This window comes from Malaclemys terrapin, chromosome 3, assembly GCF_027887155.1.
Source record: "Malaclemys terrapin pileata isolate rMalTer1 chromosome 3, rMalTer1.hap1, whole genome shotgun sequence".
NCBI lineage: Eukaryota > Metazoa > Chordata > Testudines > Emydidae > Malaclemys > Malaclemys terrapin.
In genome coordinates this window covers 101,419,477-101,440,384 of record NC_071507.1, presented here as the reverse complement: position 1 = coordinate 101,440,384, position 20,908 = coordinate 101,419,477, and the positions used below count along the sequence as shown (strand labels likewise).

General features: G+C 44.0%; 1 protein-coding gene across 3 annotated transcripts in view; it reads right to left on the bottom strand.

The window, feature by feature from the left end:
- PLAGL1 (PLAG1 like zinc finger 1) overlaps window positions 1–20,908 on the bottom strand; it is a 64,801-nt gene that overhangs the window by 40,673 nt on the left and 3,220 nt on the right. For all 3 annotated transcript variants that reach the window (XM_054024321.1, XM_054024323.1, XM_054024324.1), the window contains exon 2: window positions 4,046–4,088. In XM_054024321.1, the coding sequence (XP_053880296.1) occupies window positions 4,046–4,064 (19 nt within the window). In that variant the 5' untranslated portion in view covers window positions 4,065–4,088. The remainder of the gene's footprint in view (window positions 1–4,045; window positions 4,089–20,908) is intronic.

Sequence of the window (20,908 nt, the reverse complement as noted above, 5' to 3'; positions counted from 1 at the left end):
CTCAGACAAGCCTATCAAAAAACAAAGGAGGCAAACGGTCGCTCCGGGTCAGAGCCGCGGACATGCCGCTACTACGCCGAGCTGCATGCAATTCTAGGGGGGGCTGCCACCACTACCCCACCTTTGTTCGTGGATTCTGGGTCGGGGATAGTCTCGACGCCTGAGGATTCTGCCGATGGGGTAGAGGAGGAGGAGGAGGAGGATGAGCTTGCAGAGAGCACACAGCACTCCATTCTCCCCAACAGCCAGGATCTTTTTCTCACCCTGACTGAAGTACCCTCCCAAGCCTCCCAAGCCAGTACCCAAGACTCTGACCCCATGGAAGGGACCTCAGGTGAGTTTACCTTTTAAAATATAAAACTTGTTTTAAAAGCAAACGGTTTTTAATGATTACTTTGCCTGACTTTGCATTCGCGGTCAGTTCAGCTACTGGAAAAGTCTGTAGCTACTGGAAAAGTCTGTTAACGTGTCTGGGGATGGAGCGGAAATCCTCCAGGGACATCTCCATGAAGCTCTCCTGGAGGTACTCCGAAAGCCTTGCCAGAAGGTTTCTGGGCAGTGCATCCTTATTCCCTCCTCCATGGTAGGACACTTGACCACGCCATGCTTGCAGCAAGTAATCTGGTATCATTGCCTGACAAAGCCTAGCAGCGTATGGTCCCGGTGTTTGCTGGCATTCAAGCAACATCCGTTCTTTATCTTGTTGTGTAATCCTCAGGAGAGTGATATCACTCCTGGTAACCTGGTTGAAATACGGGAACTTAATTAAGGGGACAGAGGTGGCCGTTCCTACTGGGCTGTTTGCCTGTGGCGGAAAATAAATCCTTCCCTGCAGTTAGCCAAGCGCAGATGGGAAATTGGCCCTGAAGTTTTCCGCGTTTGGCTAGCAGGGTTCTTCCCTGTTACCAGCCACGCGGTGGGGGGAGGGTACCGTGATCATCCCAGAGAATTCATGGCGAGGGGGGGGGTCGGCGGCGGGGGGGGGGGGTAGTTTGGTGCCTGCAGGGATCTTCCCTGATACCAGCCATGCGGTGGGGGGAGGGGTACCGTGATCATCCCAGAGAATTCATGGCGGGGGGGGGGGGTTAGTTTGTTTTCTGGTGCTGCTGAATGTTAACAGAAAAACCGCAGCACTCTACTTGCCTGAAGGGGCCCAGACAAGCCCCCCCACACTGCCCCCCCCCAACTGGCTGAGATTGGCCAGGCTTCTGCAGCACTCTACAGGCTATGCTTGGTATGTGGGAAAGGAGGGTGCAGAAGCTGTAAAACAATGGCTTACCATGGCCGCATGCAAGCCGAATTCTGTTGCCCAGACCTGTGATCTCTAGCAGCAAAGCCACAAGCACTCAGCATTAAGAGGCAAAATGCGACCTTGCACAGAAATCACATGTGCTATGTAATGTGAACAGTGTTGGTCACCGTGAAAGAGTATAAGCATTGTTCTGCAAAATGTAGCTTTTAAAACAATTCTCTCTTTTTTCCCCTCCCTACAGCAGCTGCAAATTCCTCAAGCCTCCCTCCTCCATCCCGAAGGTTATCACAGATAAGGCGTCGTAAGAAGAAGACGCGGGAGGACATGTTTTCTGAAATTATGCAATCCAGCAGGAGTGACAGAGCTCATCTGAATGAGTGGAAGGAAACAGTTTCAAAGTATAGGAAAGAAGTCAGTGAACGTGAGGAGAGGAGGGACCAACGTGAGGAGAGGAGGGACCAACGTGAGGAGAGGAGAGATGGCGGCAGGAAGACCAGAGGATGAAGGATGCAACGCTGGGGCTGCTCCGGCGTCTGGTGGAGGTTCAGGAACGGCTGCTGGAAAACAGACTGCCGCTTCAGCCCCTGTTCCACCCTCCCCCCTCCCCATGTTCCGTATCCTCCTCACCCAGACGTGTAAGAACGCGGGGGGGGAGGCTCCGTACACCTTCCCATTCCACCCCAGTAGACAGCCCAAGCAAAAGGCTGTCATTTTTTTAACCTTTTCTTTGTGGCTTTTTCCTTACCAGCAATCCTCCTCCCAAATACCACCCGGGTTCCCTCCCTCTTTTTCTAATCTATTAATAAAGAATAAATGATTTTTAAATGATAGTGACTTTATTTGGTTTGAAAGAAAGCTGGGGGAAGGGGCAGGGTGGGTTCCTTACAGAAAATCAGTCAGTAAAGGGGGAGGGTTTTCATGAAGGAGAAACAAACAGATATTTCACACGGTAGCCTGGCCAGCCATGAAACTGGTTTTCAAAGCTTCTCTGATGCACAGCGCTTCATGGTGTGATCTTCTAATCGCCCTGGTGTCTGGCTGCGCGTAATCAGCAGCCAGGCGATTTGCCTCAGCCTCCCACCCCGCCATAAAGGTCTCCCCCTTACTTTCACAGAGATTGTGGAGCACACAGCAAGCAGAAATAACAATGGGGAGATTTCTTTGGCTGAGGTCAGAGCGAGTCAATAATGAACGCCAGCGACCTTTTAAACGGCCAAATGCACATTCTACCACCATTCTGCACTTGCTTAGCCTGTAGTTAAACAGCTCCTGACTCCTGTCCAGGCTGCCTGTGTATGGCTTCATAAGCCATGGCATTAAGGGGTAGGCTGGGTCCCCAAGAATAACTATGGGCATTTCAACATCCCCAACGGTTATTTTCTGGTCCGGAAAGTAAGTCCCTTGCTGCAGCCCTTTAAACAGAGTAGTGTTCCTGAAGACGCGAGCGTCATGAACCCTTCCCGCCCAGCCCGCGTTGATGTTGGTGAAACGTCCCTTGTGATCCACAAGTGCTTGCAGCACCATTGAAAAGTACCCCTTGCGGTTTATGTACTCGGTGGCTTGGTGCTCCGGTGCCAAGATAGGGATATGGGTTCCGTCTATTGCCCCACCACAGTTAGGGAATCCCATTGCAGCAAAACCATCCACTATAGCCTGCACATTTCCCAGAGTCACTAACTTTCGTAGCAGCACCTGAGTGATTGCTTTGGCTACTTGCATCACAGCAGCCCCCACCGTAGATTTGCCCACTCCAAATTGATTCCCGACTGACCGGTAGCTGTCTGGCGTTGCAAGCTTCCACAGGGCTATCGCCACGCGCTTCTCAACTGTGAGGGCTGCTCTCATCTTGGTATTCTGGCGTTTCAGGGCAGGAGACAGCAAGTCACAAAGTTCCATGAAAGTGCCCTTACGCATGCGAAAGTTCCGCAGCCACTGGGAATCGTCCCAGACCTGCAACACTATGCGGTCCCACCAGTCTGTGCTTGTTTCCCTTGCCCAGAATCGGCGTTCCATGGATAGAATCTGCCCCATTAACAACATGATCTCCAAAGCACCGGGGCCTGTGGTTTCACTGAATTCTGTGTCCGTGTCCGTGTCCATGTCCTCATCATGCTTGTCGCTGCGCTGCCGCCGCCGCTGCCTCCTCGCCTCGTTTTTCTGGTCCTGGCTGAGCATAAACTCCACAAGAACGCGCGAGGTGTTTGCAATATTCATGAGTGCTGTCTTGACCTCAGCGGGCTCCATGCTTGCCGTGGTATGGAGTCTGCAGTGTTCACCCACCCAGGAAAAAAGGCGCGAAAATGGTTGTCTGCCGTCCGTTGCTTTCATGCAGGGAGGGAGGGAGGGAGGGAGTGAGGCTGTACCCAGAACCACCTGCGACGATGTTTTTTGTCCCATCAGGCACTGGGATCTTAACCCACAATCCCAATGGGCGCAGGAGACTGCGGGAACTATGGGATAGCTATGGAATTGCTACCCACAGTGCAACGGTGCAGAAATCGACGCTAGCCCCGGTACTTGGACGCACACCACCGAATTACTGTGCTAGTGTGGCCGCACTCATTTCGACTTTATACAACCTGTTTCTCAAATCCGAATTATCTAAATTCGGATTAATCCCGTAGTGTAGACATACCCTTACTCACTAACAATAGTGTTCCGCAGATGTCTCACAAAATACACCAACATAAAAATAGTTCTTCAATTTAAAATGAAACATCAGTCCTGAGCACACCTGACCATTCCAATAAAGCCATGTGGTACTAACATTTATTAGGAGGGAAGTTTACTTACATAGCAGATCCATGGACATGTTTACAGATCACGCAAAGGAAACCTAAAATAAAGGAAATGGAAAAGTTTAGTTTTCTATAGTGGAAGTATCAGAGGGGTAGCCGTGTTAGTCTGGATCTGTAAACAGCAACAAAGAGTCCTGTGACACCTTATAGACTAACGGGTGCCACAGGACTCTCTGTTGCTGTTTATAGTGGAAATGTTCATGTTTAACCCTGAAAAAGACAATCATATAGAGCTGACTACAGAATCATAATATTATAAGCTACAGATACACAGATACATCCTCATGTGTTAATTTTGTTGTAGTTGAAAGAGTCTTACAATGCAAGGATCAGCACGGGCAATTTGAAGTGACCCTTAAATAGTTGTTCAGTTCCTTTATAAGTCAGAGGGATCTTTTCTGCAGAGGTTTAATAAGGAAAGAATATCATACTTTGGAGAGAAAAAAAAGAGTAAAAATCTTTATTCAGTAGAAAGGATTCCCTCTTTAATTCACAAACACTCCCAAAAGGTCAGCAAAGTGTTTATTTTTAATGAACCCAATGCTATTCAAAATAAGCCATCCTTTGTTAATATTTGGCATAAAAAGAGCACGTCCTGATGCCTCAACTTTTATGTCCTTAACTGCCATTTTTGTCTCTGAATCTGTTATTTCTGGGCCTGATCTTGGAGTCCTTTTCACTGGCTAAGCCAAAAGGAGTTTTGACTGAGTCAAGGACAGCAGAATCAGGTTCTCTGTTAGCAATTTTGTAAGTCTTCTGGGGACTTCTGTTTTTCTGCTAAACTCTATTCATATTATTTCATATTTCTATTCATGTTACTCCCACCCATCCTAATTATTTGTTTCATCCACCTGTTGTACCCTAACACCTAGATTGCAAGCACTCTGGGGCACAGGCTGTTTCCTTTGTCATTTGTCTGTACGGTGCCTAGCACAATGGGTCCCTGATGCTTGGATGGGATGCCTAGAGCTGTGTAATACAAATAATAATAAGACAACACTACACAGCAATGAAACAGCCCCACAGCCAGAGCCCCGTGAGCCCGAGTTGGCTGATACGGGCCAGCCACGGGTGTCTAGTTGCTGTGTAGACCTACCCTTAAAGATTTCAGGTGGTGGATGAGGGTACAGAGACACAATTGTTAAAAATCAAGCGTGAAATCCTGCCCCTGCTGAAATCAGTAAGATTATGCCATTGAATTAAATTGATCCAGGATTTCATCCTCACTTTTAAAAATAAATGAGCTGTTAATAAGATGCTTCTAACTGAGACATTTTGGGGTTGGATATGGGGATATTGGTTTGAGACAGAGGAAGTGACAGAGGAAGAGGATGTTTGGAAGGATGGATGGAAAAAGCGCATGAGCAGGGAGGCAGGAATTAGGCCCAAAGGGAGAGAAAGAAGTGTTAAGTTCAGTAGCTGCAAGGCATGGTGAGGCAGGAAAATCAGTAACATGTCAGTGGTATCAAAACTAGCACAGAAAGGTTGCGGTTGGCAGTCATTACACTGTTGTTGGAAGCCCATGGCTCTGCCTCTTACCCCTGGCTGCCAGGGAACTGAGGGTGGTGCCAGACAAGGCAGTGTTCTCCTGACATCTTGGGAAAGGGCATTTCTCCCAGGTTGGCTGACAACAGTAGAGATTTCTGGATGAAGCAAGCATCCCCTACTGACAGCCCTGAAATTATGTGAGGACAAGTCATAGTCTGGGTAAAGAACCCCTCCACATGCAGATTGGAGGTGGTGGGTAAGAAAAGAGGAAATGTGTCTTCCTTTCCCCCATACACACACATCATCTCTGCAAAAAGGTAGCATTTAATAATTCTACTCGCCCTACCATTTCCCATGTAGGGCAACTACACGAGGGATAACTGCAGACTTAGGGTAGGCAGCAAGGGAAGAGAAGAGGAACAGGATCCACTGGCCGGTGCTAAAATTGGCACAAGAACTTCATTTACAGGAGGTCTCCACCCCACCAAGTAGGACTGCAGTCCCCACAGAATAGGTGACCTCTGCATCCCCTTCTGCCTGCACCCTGCTGAACAGCCAGTGGGAGCTTACACACTTCTTACAGACTGTGTAAGCAGGCCATAGATTAGTTTGTATTGTTTCATAAAATGGTGAGAATAATCATAAGTGTATAACACCACACATGCTGTGTAGCTAGACCCCAACTCTCTCCTCAGCAACAAAACATATTTGATTTTGTTCTCGTAAGGATTATGGTGTGCCAACTTCCCTTATCTTCCTTCCATATTGTACGTATTTGTTGATTGTCCTAAGCCATATGATTCTCCATGCTTGTTTTTTCTTTTAACTATCACTGACATTTTTGTATTTGCTTGTCTGTATTTCTTCTTATACAGTTCCTGCTCTCTTTAATTCATAAAAGGGGAGGTATATCATAGTAAAGTAGAAATTGTTTAAGTATTAACAGAGTCCTAATGGGTAGAGACTAATATACAAGACCAAATTTTAACTTTGGAGGCACATGCACAGCTCCACTGAAGTTAAAGGAAGCTTCACATGTGTGTCCAAGATTAGGATTTGGCCCAAGTTAAGAATAATACATCAGCATTTTCTGAGTGAATCTTGCTGAATATTTGTGTGTATTTTGGGTCTATTGTATATAGCGTAGAACAGCAAACACTAAACATGGAATCGTAAGTTACTAGAAGAGGCTATTATATTTGCTATAGGATTTTTCTTCAGTATATGGGACTACAAAATATTTAAAAAACAGATTGCAATTTCTTTTGGTTATGCAAAGAACTTGATCCTTAGCAGACAGAAAACCTTGTATCCTAATTTTAGAAGGTTGGCTTGTTGACATAGCAGAAGTTGCCTGATGTGGAAATCTTATTTATAAGCAACAAAGCTAAAGAATTTCAAATGTCATGGGAGGAATGTATCTCTTCCATACAGGATCGCGCAGATATACAACAAAGAAAAACATGAAATCACTAGGTAGATGATGTGGGTGGAAAGTAGTGAAGCAGTTCAGGATTCAGTTTCTCTAATGTGTTGTGCATAGTTTTTTATAGTTTTGTGGTATTGTTTTAAAACAAATAACATGGCTGCTGAGGAATACTTTTCTTTATAACTAATTTTTAAAGGCACCTCTAAAGGTTATATTGGCTTGATTTTCAAATAGTGTTGAGCACCCTCATTATTCACTGATCTCAAAGATCAATCAGACTAGGAGACTCCCATTGACTTCAGTGAGCTTAGATCAATGGCCTATGTTTTGCCCAAGCTTACATAGAGTGGCAGAGTTGGAAATAAAACCCAGCCATCCCCTGCACTAACCAGTACATATATCCACAAATTCACAATAATCTCAAAATACTGACAAATATATTCTGCTTCTGAGCAAGCTCTATCGAAGTCTTATTTTAGCTAAAAAATACGAAACTCAATGGCCAAGGTCCTGTCCATTACTGCACTCTTGTCGCACACACAAGCTTCCCTGTTCTGAGATGCAGCATTGGGACTCTCACCATGGTTTTCCCACCATTATGCCCTTTGATTGCTTAATGGTATTCTGCCCTGACCAGCAAGGTCTCCATGGCAGTAGATGTACCGAGCAGGGTCCTTGCTCATCCTTACTGCATTAAGGAAGGCAGATAGAATAAATTTTTAAAAGTTACATTAAAATCCGATTAAATTGCAAGTACATCTGAGAGAACCTCAATATAAAGTTATAATCTAGCAGCCAGGAAGCCAAAGGAAAAAAATGAAGTGTACAAATCTGACTGACTAAACAAAAAACTATCAGTTTGATTATTTCCCTCCAACTTTTAAGCTTCTATGCTAAAAACACCAGCTGCCTAAATTCATAAGATATTAAAAGAAGCACGGACTTGTGGTTAAGGGCCAGGGCTAGGACTCAGGATATCTGGGTCCAATTTCCACTTTTGCCACAGACCTTAGGCAAGCTCTCTGTGCCTCAGTTCCGCACTTGTAAAAGGGTAATAACAACACTTCATTTCTCCCACCCTTTGTCTGTCTTGTTTATTTAATCTGTAAATTCATTGGGGCAGCGGCTATGTCTATTTATGTATGTGTGTACAGCACCTAGCACAGTGCGGCCCTGATCTTGGATGAAGCCTCTAGCTGCTACTGCAATATGTAATAGTAATAATAATGTTTTTAAGCTGATAATATCCTGGGTAACGAATAATAGGATACAGCGGGAGGAGAGTCTCTGCAATAACCATAAGACCATTTTAAATTTTGTATTTGGACAGTAAAAACATAACTTCATGAAATCGCTGTTAAGGATAGCATACAAAGACAATTAGGGTGTGGTTATATGTAGCTGGGAGCATGGCTCCCAGCACAGGTAGACAGACAATGCTAGCTCAGCTTGAGTTAGTGTGCTAAAAATAGCAGTATGGCCACCGCAACGCGGGCAGTAGCCACCCAAGTACATACCCAAGCCACCACCCGTGCTGCTGCAGCCACACTGCTATTTTTTAGCATGCTAGCTTGAGCAGAGCTAGTGGCTGTCTGTTTATTTGCACCGGGAAACATGCTCCCAGTCCCATAGGGACTGACCCCACATGCCTTACTCAGACAAAACTGCAGGGTTTGATCCTGCAAGGTACTGAGCCCTCTGATCCTGATCCAGCAAAGCATTTATGCACATTATTAATTTAACCAGTAACCTGTGATCATTTACTTCAGTGGGACTACTTTGTGTTTAAAGTTAAGCATGTGCTGGATCAGGGCCAGGATGCTCATCACCTTGCAGGACCTAGTCCCACAGAGGGGGTATTATATGCAGATAGTTGTTATAGGAATCAATGAAACTACAACTAAAAACAATTCCTAAAAGTGTGAGTTTTTAAATGACAAGTGACCTAGAACACTTGAAGAAGAGCTCTGTGTAGCTCAAAAGCTTGTCTCTCTCACCAACAGAAGTTGGTCCAATAAAAGATATCCCCTCAGCCACCTTGTCTCTCTAAAAGACCTAGACACATTTCTAAAATAATATATATTCTAAAGCAGAGGGTAAGGAAATCTCCATTTCAGTGTGCCTGCATAAACAATATTGGATCACCAGTTCAAATTCTGGATTTAACTAGAATAAAGAAAATGAGAAACCCATTCATATGAAATCATGTGAAAAAGGATTTTCTCAGGTTACGTCCTTCCGCAGCACATCAACTAAACTATTTTCAGTGTTTTGGATTTGAAGCTGAATATGCATTTTAGGATAGCGGGAGGGACACTCATCCCAACTTTACTCAACCTATTTGACAACACAGGGAAAAAGGGGGAGAGGGGGGCGGGTTTTTGTTTTGTCTCTCTGAAGCATTGTGCTCCCTTGCAACAAACTATCAGAAAAGGCCAACAACCTTTCTGGAGCTAAACAGTGGTTTTACAAAAGACTTGGCTCTAACACTGTCTTCTTTCATTTTCCTACACAGCTCACTATGAAGAAATCAAACACTACAGGCTGCCAAGTTTCCAAACATGAGGATTCAAGATATAGTAAAGAAGAGAGTCATATGCCTGCATCCTACCACATAGACCAATCATGCCTTGAAACTCCCCCAACCCCCACCCCCCCCCAAAAAAGGGTGGTGTGGGAATCTGGTCATATGTAACAACCATTTCTGTAGCAGAAATAAATCATAAAAATAGATTTGACTTATGTAAACCAACATGTTAATTTAACATCTTGCTTAAATTATTTTAGAATCCCTCAGTTTCATATACTCGTACTGATATTGCAAATACCTAGCACAGCGCACATAAATGCATTTCCTGCCCTGTTTTATATACTTGTTTTGTCATTGTTAAGTATAAAAAAGAGGAGTCTAAAGTTACGGAGTTATGCCATAAGATTTTGTTAAAATTACAATAGTTTGTCATTTTTAAACCTACACACATATCTTTTTACTGATTTAGGCTCCAGTTCTGCAAAGGGACTATTCACTTCCTATGGAAGTTTTGCCCAAATAAGGACTTCAGGATCAGAGTCTTGATATCTTCACAGGTTATTTGCATATATATTTTTAAGATCTGTCATACACTCTTAAAGGTGACCTGTAGGGGTTGAGGAGAAGGCTTTGTCTCTTCGGCCTCTTACAAAACTGTTATATAAAAGAGAGGTCTGTATATAGCAGGGGTAGGCAAACTTTTTGGCCCGAGGGCCACATCTGGGTATGGAATTTGTATGGCGGTCCATGAACGCTCATAAAATTGGGGTTGGAGTGTGGGAGGGGGTGAGGGCTCTGGCTGGGGGTGCGTGCTCTGGGGTGGGGCCAGAAAGGAGCTCAGAGTGTGGGAGGGGGTTCCAGGCTGGGACAAGGTGTTGCGGTGCCGGGGGCGAGAGCTCTGGCTGGAGATGCAGGCTCTGGGGTGCGGCTGGGGATGAGGAGTTTAGGGTGCAGGAGGGTGCTCCAGGCTAGGATCGAGGGGTTTGGAAGGCAGAAGGGGGATCAGGGCTGGGGCCAAGGCGTGGGAGGGGCTCAGGGGTGCAAGCTCTGGGCGGCACTTACCTCAAGCAGCTCCCGGAAGCAGCGACATGTCCCCCCTCCGGCTCCTACACAGAGGTGCAGCCAGGAGGCTCTGTGCGCTGCCCTGCCCACAGCCGCCTCTGCAGCTCCCATTGGCCACAGTTCCCAGCCAATGGGAATTGCAGGGGCAGCACTAGGGGCGAGGCAGTGTGCGGAGTCCTCTGGATGCCCCTATGCGTAGGAGCCAGAGGGGAGACATGTCGCTGCTTCTGGGAGCCTTGCGGAGCCAAGGCACGTATGCACGGAGCGGCCCCCAACCCCGCTGCCAGACTGGAGCGCAAGAGTGGGTCAAGCCCCAGACTCCGCTCTCTAGTGAGAGCTCGAGGGCCAGATTAATTCAGCTGGTGGGCCGGATGTGGCCTGTGGGACGTAGTTTGCCCAGAACCTCCCTAGGCAATTTATTCCAGTGCTGAACCACCCTGACAGTTAGGAATGTCCAACCTAATGTCCAACCTAAGCCTCCCTTGCTGTGATTTAAGCCCATTGCATCTTGTCTTATCCTCAGAGGTTAAGAAAAACAATTTTTCTCCCTCCTCCTTGTAACAACCTTTTATGTACTTGAAAACTGTTATCATGTCCCCCTAAATTCTTCTTTTTCCAGACTAAACAAACCCATTTTTTTTTCCAATCTTCCCTCATAGGTCATGTTTTCTAGACCTTTAATCATTTTTGGACTTTTTCCAATTTGTCCACATCTTTCCAGAAATGTGATGCCCAGAACTGAGACTAATCCAGGACTATTGCTAAGCAAAGACTTCTAGCTAGACATAAAGAATTTAACATCTAGAAATGAGGAGCAACAGGACTGTTGATTTATTATTAAATATTGGGATCCTTAACAGTGGATCCTAATTAAGGTAACTGGTTTCCATTATATGTCTCAGAGCTTTTCTGAGTCTTTCCATTTTCCCCACAATTCCCAGAGGTATTAAGGCTTCTGCTTTTAATCATGCCTGTGCTGATACATTGATTATTGAAGGGGATATGTTTCAGTACATAAATTCTTCAACACCTGTAGGACTGACTTTCAGGAGAGGCTTACTTAGTTTCCCAGTCCCACTACTAATTAGGGTGTTATATGATGGGGTGTGTATCCCACACAGGCTCTGAAAGCATTAGTTGGGCCTGAGAGGCCAATTAACATACTGAGCTGCACCTGGAGGGTAGGTCAAGCTTCACTTGAGGCAGCTGAGAGCAGAAGGGTGCTGCAGAGAGAGTGTGAAGGACTTTCCAGTCACTCTCTGGGATTAGAGAGTGTAGTCACCAGGAGGGTTAAGGAGGAAGCCCAAGGGCAAGAGAGTTGGTTCTGGGATCCTCTCCTAAGTAGAGAGGTCTGGTAGGCGGCTAGGAGAGATGTGGAGCAGGCTTTGGTAGGAAGCCCTGACAAAAGGATCAGGAACTGAAACTGTAGGGAGAGAGCCCTGGGAAGCATTCCATTAGGGAAAAGAGCAAGAAAAAGTGGAGAGGGATGTAAAGTTGAGCCCAAGGAGGAATGAGAAGTGGGTTATGTTTATATTTTATGGTTTGGGAGTTTGTTAGGAACGTGAAAACCCTGACCCTGAATGAAGGTTTAGCCTAGGAAGGGGAGAGCCTGAAAAATGCTGGATGGGGAGCAGTCTAAGGATGCAACAACAAGATATTGTGCAGAGCAGTCCATGAATTAGAACCTGGTGTAGTGGGAAGGCCTGGGTTCCCCTACCAGCCACCAGAGAAGTGATCTGAAGACCCAGACACAGGGATAAGGATGACTGGGAGCTCTAAGAAAAGGGTGTGAGGACCATGCAGCCCAGAGGTAGGGCTGAAGACCTTTTTTTGTAGGAACACTGGGACTCTTGTTCTGTTGGACTTTCTATTGCCTTGAAAGCAGTGAACTTAAACTATGATCTGATTGGAGGGCCAGGTTATGGAAAGAGAGACCACTGTCAGGTGGGAGAGACTGTCGTCAGAGGGTGCGAGAGAAAAGAGAGAGTGTTACATCTAGCTACAAGGGGGGTTGTCAGTGATAAAACCCTTTTTCACATATAGTACTATCATACACAAATGTTCGGATCCTTCATTTCCTTTCCTCAGATCCTTCATGTCCTTTGGTCTCAGATGTTAAAAGACCAATTTAAGATCACAGTAAACACCCATTTGAATGTGCCATGGATCAGGTGTTAACACTTAACTCTCTCTAGCCTTATCTATGCTAGCATTTTTCAGGAAGTCTCCAATCACTGCACTAACACTGATTAAGCTACCCTGGTGCTAGCAACTGTAGAAGTACTAGTGTAGGAATGGTACATGTATTTTTACCACCATGTCATCTAGACTTGCAGTGAGCCATGGTGGCCAACCCAGCAGTGAAAACACTGTCTAAACCAACATTCTCACAAATGTCGCCATGAGTGGAACTGCAACAGTGGGAGACTTCCTGAAAAATGCTAATGGAGACCCAGCCCGTCACAGAACTTATGTGTCACGGAAGCAGGGGACATATGTTAAAACTACTTTATTGAACTTGTAGAATCAGTCCCTGTAAGCTTAAATAATAGTTCAAGAGTTGAATTACAATTTGTGGAGTGAGTTTATTTTTCTTCTAAGCAAAAAGAATAAGAATACAATTTCTAATTTTAGGGACATCCTTTCTGGGGAGTATTTGGTGTGACAGTATTTGGTGTGACAGAAAAATCCTCATTTCCCAAGATTGCATATATCCCTGACCATCAAGAATATTACACATTTACCAAAGTCCTTTGGCTATTTTCTTCCCTTTCTTCTTGTTTCTTCTATTAGATAAATCAACCACGCAGCACTATGATAACAGAATGAGAAGTATGGCTCATGAGTAACTGCTGAACAGATACTGCCACTGGGTGAAGAGTCAGTATAATTATCTGTTTCTCAGATAGAGGAGAGAGAGTTCAAATTGGGGAGTTTGCAAACATCTAGAGTTTGGGTTGATGTCCCTCCTCCCTGACTTGAAGACTAGTAATAGAGACATAACCAGACCCTTTCTCATCTTGAGTGCTGGTTGGAATTGTTACTTAGAGACTGTTAGTAATGTCCACATTCTGCCTGGCTCTTGAACTGGTAAGGAGAGGCTCCTTGAACCTTTGTTCAAACAGGAAGCCAAAATGTAGCACTAAGTCTACAATACTCATCATGCTAGTTTGATTACGTAAAATATTAGCCCTCACTATTTCATCTTTCAAAGTAATATAGCTCTTCTCTTGAATGATGCAAACAAACCTGAAGCTCGGTTAGATAAAAGAAGGTTGGCTCTTTTCTGTGCAAGGTTCTCTTAAGTACTGGGGAATGCGAAAGGAATAATGAAATCTGAGTCACCCTGTATTAGAACAACAAGGCCCATGGCTCAAGAGCTCTGTAGGGAGGCAGAAGGGGAAGGAAATACCTTCACAGAATGAAGGAGCTCTGAGAAATAAGAGTACAAGCGACAGACAGTTATTTTCCATGTCTCTGTTGAGCTAGAATGTTGAAATTTGGTTCACTCATTCATTATTCAAATGTCAAGTACAGCAGAATCTCAACTATGACCATTCCTTCAGAGGTCACTGAAAGATCAAAAGTCATTCTTATGGGATTCACCTATTTATATACCCCTTTTCAGGTATAATCTTGAACTTTATTTAATTCACATGCTACTTTTCCAGCATTGGAGAGAGAAAGAACCCAGGATTTATGCAATTCATAATGGAAAAGAGACTCCAGAAGAGGAAAAGCTTGCAAAAAGAATCCAAAAAAATCCTAAATTTGAACTTTGACCTTTCAATAAGAGGTCACCAAAAGATCATCAGTCTTTCTTATTAGATTTCAACCAATCATGTGCCCTTTTTAGCTCCCAACTTGACATTTGATACATTCAGTATGGGTCACTGTGTCATGAAAGAACTGGCATTTAACATTTCTATCCCTAGTCACCAAAAGGTCACTCTAATTTACAACATTCCCTCTGTGAGGTGGTCATGTTTGGTTTGAGGTATCCAATTTGGAGAAATTAAGGTCATTTAAGGGCAACAGCTGTAGAGCATTTAAGAGATTTAAGCTAAGAAAATTGTCAGCAGTGAGCAAGTGTGTGATGTTGATTGTTAAATCCACTCAAAAAATGGACTTCTATCAACTAATTAATAACATGCACAGGAAACTATCCATTGTGTAATGTTTTTATATTGGCTTTCTAAAATGTTATGCTGCTACCAAACTTTGAATCTGCTGCAGATGGTTGCTTTGGAAATATGTAACTACACTGTAGAACTTACCAAGAGGAAAGCTGAAGATTGTTCCCTAACCAGTTGTTACAATTGGGGATGCTGGCATGCAGTAAGGTGTGGAATCAGCTTTGGTGTTTTGGTACCTAGAAGGTAATTGAGGCTTTTGGAACTGGAGAGAGAATGTCATATCCTTCCCTCCCCTTCTTGGGCAAGGACAAAGATCAAGTTAAATTTGAAGGTTCTTGTTCTCCACCCTAACAATCTTTGATAGCTGCTGGCTGCTCTACTACACCCTCTGATGAGGTATATACCTCACACAGGCTCTGAAAGAGTTAATGTAGGCCTGAAATGCCAATTCGGTTACACCTTGAGACTGGGACAGCCTTAATTAGAGATGAAGCCCAGCTGCGTTGTGACTATAAATGCAGGAAGTCTAGAGCAGAAAAGGCTGTAGGGAGGAGAAGAAGAAATTCTGTATTCACTCTGCGAGACTAAAGTGAGCTTTATTCTCCTTGTTTCCCCAGGGAAAGAGCAAGTGCTGAGATCCTCACCTGAGCAGAGATGGCTGGCAGGAAGCCAGGAGCAAGACAGAGAGGTCACTAGGTGGCACAGGCTCTGATGGTGCATACACTCTGAAAGAAGGACAAGAAGCAGACTTCCAGACAGTGAGCCCTGGGAGGCATTTGCTTGGGGAATAAAGCGAGAGAAACAAGACAGGGACCCAAGTCAATACCAAGCAGAGTGGAAGTGGGTTTAAGTTTATATTTGTTGGTTTGGGATTTTGTTGGGGATTCCAGGGGAGGGCCCTGGGTGTCCTAGCCTTGAAAGTAGAGTGAATTTAGAAAAGCTGTAGGGGAGAAGTCCTGAGGAAGGCTATGGTAGGAAAGAGTCCAGGAAGGCAGCAGCAAGCAGTTGAATGGAGCAGACCTTGGCTGCTGGTCACAGATTCCCTGGACTAGAGCCCTGTGGAGTGAGAGAGTGTGGGTTCCCTTACCGGCATGAGGCTGAGGAAGGAGATAAGAATGGCTGAGAGGAGGGGGTTGAGGACCTTTTGTAAGAACATAGCCTTTTATTTTATTGGATTTTGTACCCCAAGAGGGGTGGGTCTAAATTGTTGACGGTCTGGAGGGCTGAGTTATGGGAAGAGAGAAGATCACAGGGTCACAGCGAGCTTTGGCAGGGGCACTAGAGAGGCGAGAGCCTGCTACACCACATTCAGCTATGAGGAGGCACTCTAGCAGTGAGTTCTCTCTCTCCACCCACTTTCATCTCCAGTATCTGCTACTATATAACAAAAGTTAGCTGGTGGTTCTATTCAAATAGTCAACAGTGAAATACTTAATCATGTTAGCAATAATGTAAATGTCAGTTTCAGAATTCCCACTCCTTGGAGAGAAATGAGAGATGTAATTCAAGCTTATCTCAATGCTATTGTTTCAGGTTCTCTGCAAACTCCAGCAGAGATTATTGAATGGGTTCATATTTGGAAGGTTATCTTCCCTAAAAATAAAGGGCTGAAGAATTATTATTTCATAAAAATCAGATTCTAGATCACAATTATGTTCAGGGCTTTTGTGAGGATCTGCTGGTCTGGAACCTGGATCTGCAAGCTCCTGGGCAGTTGCTGTGTCCACACTGCCACCTCTGTTGAAATAGAAAACAGCAGCCTATGATCCCTACAGGTTCAAGCAACACGGGATGGCCTGCCCATAGAAGTCCTGACTGGTAGAGCCTACTGTGTTTCCTGATTTCCCAAGGTCTTAAATAGTGTGCCTGAGCCAAACACCTGCAGCCTGTCTGTGCAATTAGGCAGATACCTGGCTTGCTGCTGCAAACAGACCTTGCTCTGACTCCTGATGCCTTGCCTTGCTCTTGGTATCTAGCCTACTCCTGATCCTGGTTCCTGATCCTTGCCCCCTAGCTCTACTCCTGATGCCTTGCCTTCCCTTCCCTCAGTTCCTAGCCCCCATCTCCAGTCCTGACTTTTTGCCATGCCTCTGCTCCTACTTCAGCTGGTTCACTTGGCTCTGACCTGATACAGCTCATCAACCTTGACTATGACTTGATTCTGTGGCACAACACTGGGATTGACTGCTGCTTCTGGCCATGACCCTGTAGACTGAACTCAGACCACATTCTCATGTCTGCTCCAGCCAGCCCCTGGCCTTGATCTGCTGCTCCTCCCGCCCCCCAGTAGCTGGGGTCCTGACAGCTTCCAATTTTTTACTTTTAATCTATAAACATTGATTAAATACCCCAATTCAAAAAAAAAATGGTGTTTATCCAATGAACACCAGAAATGGTTACTTACCCAAAGTCTTGTCTACGTGGAGCAGTAATGCAGACTATGTTTTTAAGATAACAAATGTGTGTGAGAGTAGAACCAATTTAACTTAAATGTATTCTATCATATAGGACCTGAAAGCTACATTGATTTGGAAGTTGCTAGCTGTACCAAAATAGCTCCTAGGAACCAATAGGGAGTTTTAGGCCAAGGTTTTCAAAACTCTCTAAGGGATTTTTGGAAGCTCGATTCCCATTAAAACAGAAGAGAGATAAGCATCAAACCCCCTATGCACCTTTTGAAAGTGCTGTGTTTAAGGCACGGTAGCTGGTGAAGCAGGACTCAAACTGAAGAACGTGGTGGTATGTTCAAGCTCTGCCCAAATGAGATACCAGCACTACTGATGGTGCAGATGTTCAAAATCTAATATGCAAGCTCTGCTGGTCCCTTCACAGTGGGAGGGAGCAAGCTCAGATATGACTTTGGGCTGTATTAGGATGGAGGCAACTTAGACCAGCTACCAGAATCATGTTATGGTGTCAGAATCTAAGCATTTATTAACAAAAAAGTATGCTTCTAGCCCTTGCGGCAGTAAACAAAAGTATGAAAACATGAATTAAGTGCACCTCTACCCGATATAATGTGACCCGATATAACACGAATTTGGGTATAACGCGGTAAAGCAGTGCTCTGGGGGGGGGGGGGGCTGCGCACTCCAGTGGATCAAAGCAAGTTCGATATAATGCAGTTTCGCCTATAACGTGGTAAGATTTTTGGCTCCTGAGGACAGCGTCCTATCGGGGTAGAGGTGTGTAACTAATGTCTGCCTGAGTCTGCAGCACTGTACATGTAGCCAGGCCCACAGAGTTTTCTCTCTCCACTTGAAATTCCTGGATACAATCTGGCAATAAAATAAAATTGGAAACAATATATTTACCTGAATTTTTTTTTTTGTTATGTTGTTAAATTTAGTAGCTGAACTCCAGGGCTACCTGTACTGATTTCAAAGCAGACTAACCTTCCTCCTGTCTTAACAAGCAGCAAGTAAGAAAAGTTATCAGGAAAATAGCAGCATTCTTGAGATAGCTTTCAAGAGGTGTTTCCTGGACTACTATTTTTGGTACATTTATCTACCCCTGCAAAGTTGAAAAGCACTTTTTTTTTTTGCACTGGCAAAATAGAACCAAAATTGTCTTTGCTATTTTAGTAACTTGATTAAACTATATTTTGTACTACACTGCCATATGCTGGAGTATGAGTGTAAGACTGCTGTCCATTTAAAACTCTTGTGAAAATTAGAGGTGAATCAAATGAGGCTATTCCAAATGAGAACATCTTAATATAAATAAAATTGATGTGGGACCACTGGGGAATTACCTGACCATGTGTGCTTTAATAAATATGGCCCTGATCCCACAAACATTTCATGCACAGGAGTAGCTCTAGTGAAGTCACGGATACTACTTATATCTGTAAAGCTAAACATGGGGGACATGGATCAGCATTCACATTGCACTTCCCCTCAGTACCCAGCCCAAGCTGGGGAAGCTAATGATCCAACCAGCGGACCAAATTTGGTGATGAATCCAGATCACGTGCCACCTGAGGCATGTTGCACATACACTAAGAAGAAGCCGCAAACATGAGCATAAGTGTTTTCAGGATTGGGGGCCTGTATCTACCACTGTAAAGTATTTGAGACAGTAATTGTCTTTTTTTTTTTTTTTTTTAAATGGGGGGTTGGATTCTACCCCTATTACTACCTATAATCCATTTTGGCGGTGTAAAGATGTCATAAAAGGCTGGGAGTGGATTCTCCCAATCCCCCCATGCAGCAGCAGCGTAAGACTGACATAAGCAACCTTACATTGCTTCCCCTCTCAGAGGCTGTGATATAGAGGGTGGGCTGGAATGCATGTGCTTGTGACACTCAATGCTTGGGGGATTCAGGACTACAGAGAAGATTACTGAATTCAAAGAGAGCTAAAGATTGTCTTTAGTTCGGAAGAATGAATCTGTGCCCTATTGGTGGGTTAGGGTGTATTTTTGAAAAGTAAGGTGCAAATGAAACATCTCCCTACTAAAAATGTTAGTTTATAAATAGATAATAGAGAGAGGACATATTAACCTTCCATCACTGATTTTAAAAAAATTCAAACTCAGCATTATTTAAAACTAAACAGTTATTACGTGGGCTCTATGGACACTCTACCTGGTCAAACTCTGAAGTTCAATTAGATCGGGGTTCTAAATTATGTTTTGTTAAGGTCCAAATTTCTTGGCCAAGATATAGTTAAGGTCCAGACTCCAGAGAAAATAATTTAAAAAAAAAGTAAATAAAAGATTTTGGGGTCCATTCAAGAGCATCTGGCAATCTAGATTTAGCCCACAGTCTGCCTGTTGACTACCCCAGGATTCCTTAAAAACCTATTTGGGAAAACTACATACCTCTCGTTTTTGCTGTCAGTTGTGGCCCTAAGTTTATTTTATATATTTATATATATATTTTTTTATATATATGGTCTAGAAGAACTAGTTCTGGTTTAAAAGCTAGAGCAAGACCTTGAGACCATTCAGAAACTGAAACTACTAATATGGTAACTGACTTATTAAGTGGAGTTTCATGACAAAAGCGTGCTCTGGGATCTACAGTGGCTTCCAATAGGTTTTCAAGTGGAATTCTAGCAGCCTAAATCAAGATGCAGGACAAGTGACTGTAGCCATTTACAACAGTGCAAAGTAGGTGTCAAATGCTGCCATTCTGACTTGATAGCATTGCACTGCACACTCATTTTACAAATGGTACAAGTGACTACACAAGCATTGGAGTAACTGAAAATCAGGTTCAAAGTGTTATTAACTTTGCAACTAATGAGTTGGGACTTGGAGTTTGTCTTCACGTACGCTGATGCAGCTGCACCGCTGCACTTCTTTAGTGAAGACACTACTACACCCATGGGAGAGCTTCTCCCGTCAAGACAATTAATCTGCCTCTGCGAGTAGTGGTGGCTACATCAATGGGAGAAGCTCTCCCATTGACACAGCGCTGTCTACACCAGGGGCTAGGTCAGCATAATTACGTCAATCAAGGGTGTGGATTTTTCACACCCCGAGTGGCACAGTAATAATTTACACTTATAGTGTCTTTCACCAAATGATTTCAAAGCACTCTACAAAAGATATTTGCATTATTTGCCCCCTTTGAAAATGGAGAAATTGAGATACACAGGTGACATGCACATGGCATGCAGGAAGCAGCAGTATTTGGACTAGAAATTAGGTCTCCTGACTGCATCTTCTCAGAAAACTTAACTTTTTGTTTGCTGTCTTTGTAACAGAGCTTAAATTCTAACTGAACAGTTTAAAAAAAACCTAGAATATCATGAGGCAAATTCTCCCCTAAGATACGTGCACAGGGCTCCCTTAGAAGTCAGTGAGAGCCAAAGACATTCAGGATCAAAACTGATTCCACTATCTGAAGTGAGATGTTCGTTTCTATACAGTATTTTTATAGAAGGATAATTCCACATTCCTTAAATTGTAGTACGACTGCATTAGTCAATGGGAATGTTTTGAGTGATGGTTGCAATAGTTGGCCCACAGAAGGGTTTTTTTAAGGAAAACATAAAGCTCTCATGTTGAAACATGAAATTTCACACTGCATAGATGCTATAGAATGTGTCAAAACACAGTTGGCTACTTCATGTCCACAAACTATCTTACAACACATTTGCCACGGCAAAATATAAACTGGCAAGAACTGGGTATAGATGAACAAAAAAAAAAAACATCTGTAGCCTTTTTGTTCATAAAGTCAATAGAAGTTGTATCGGGCC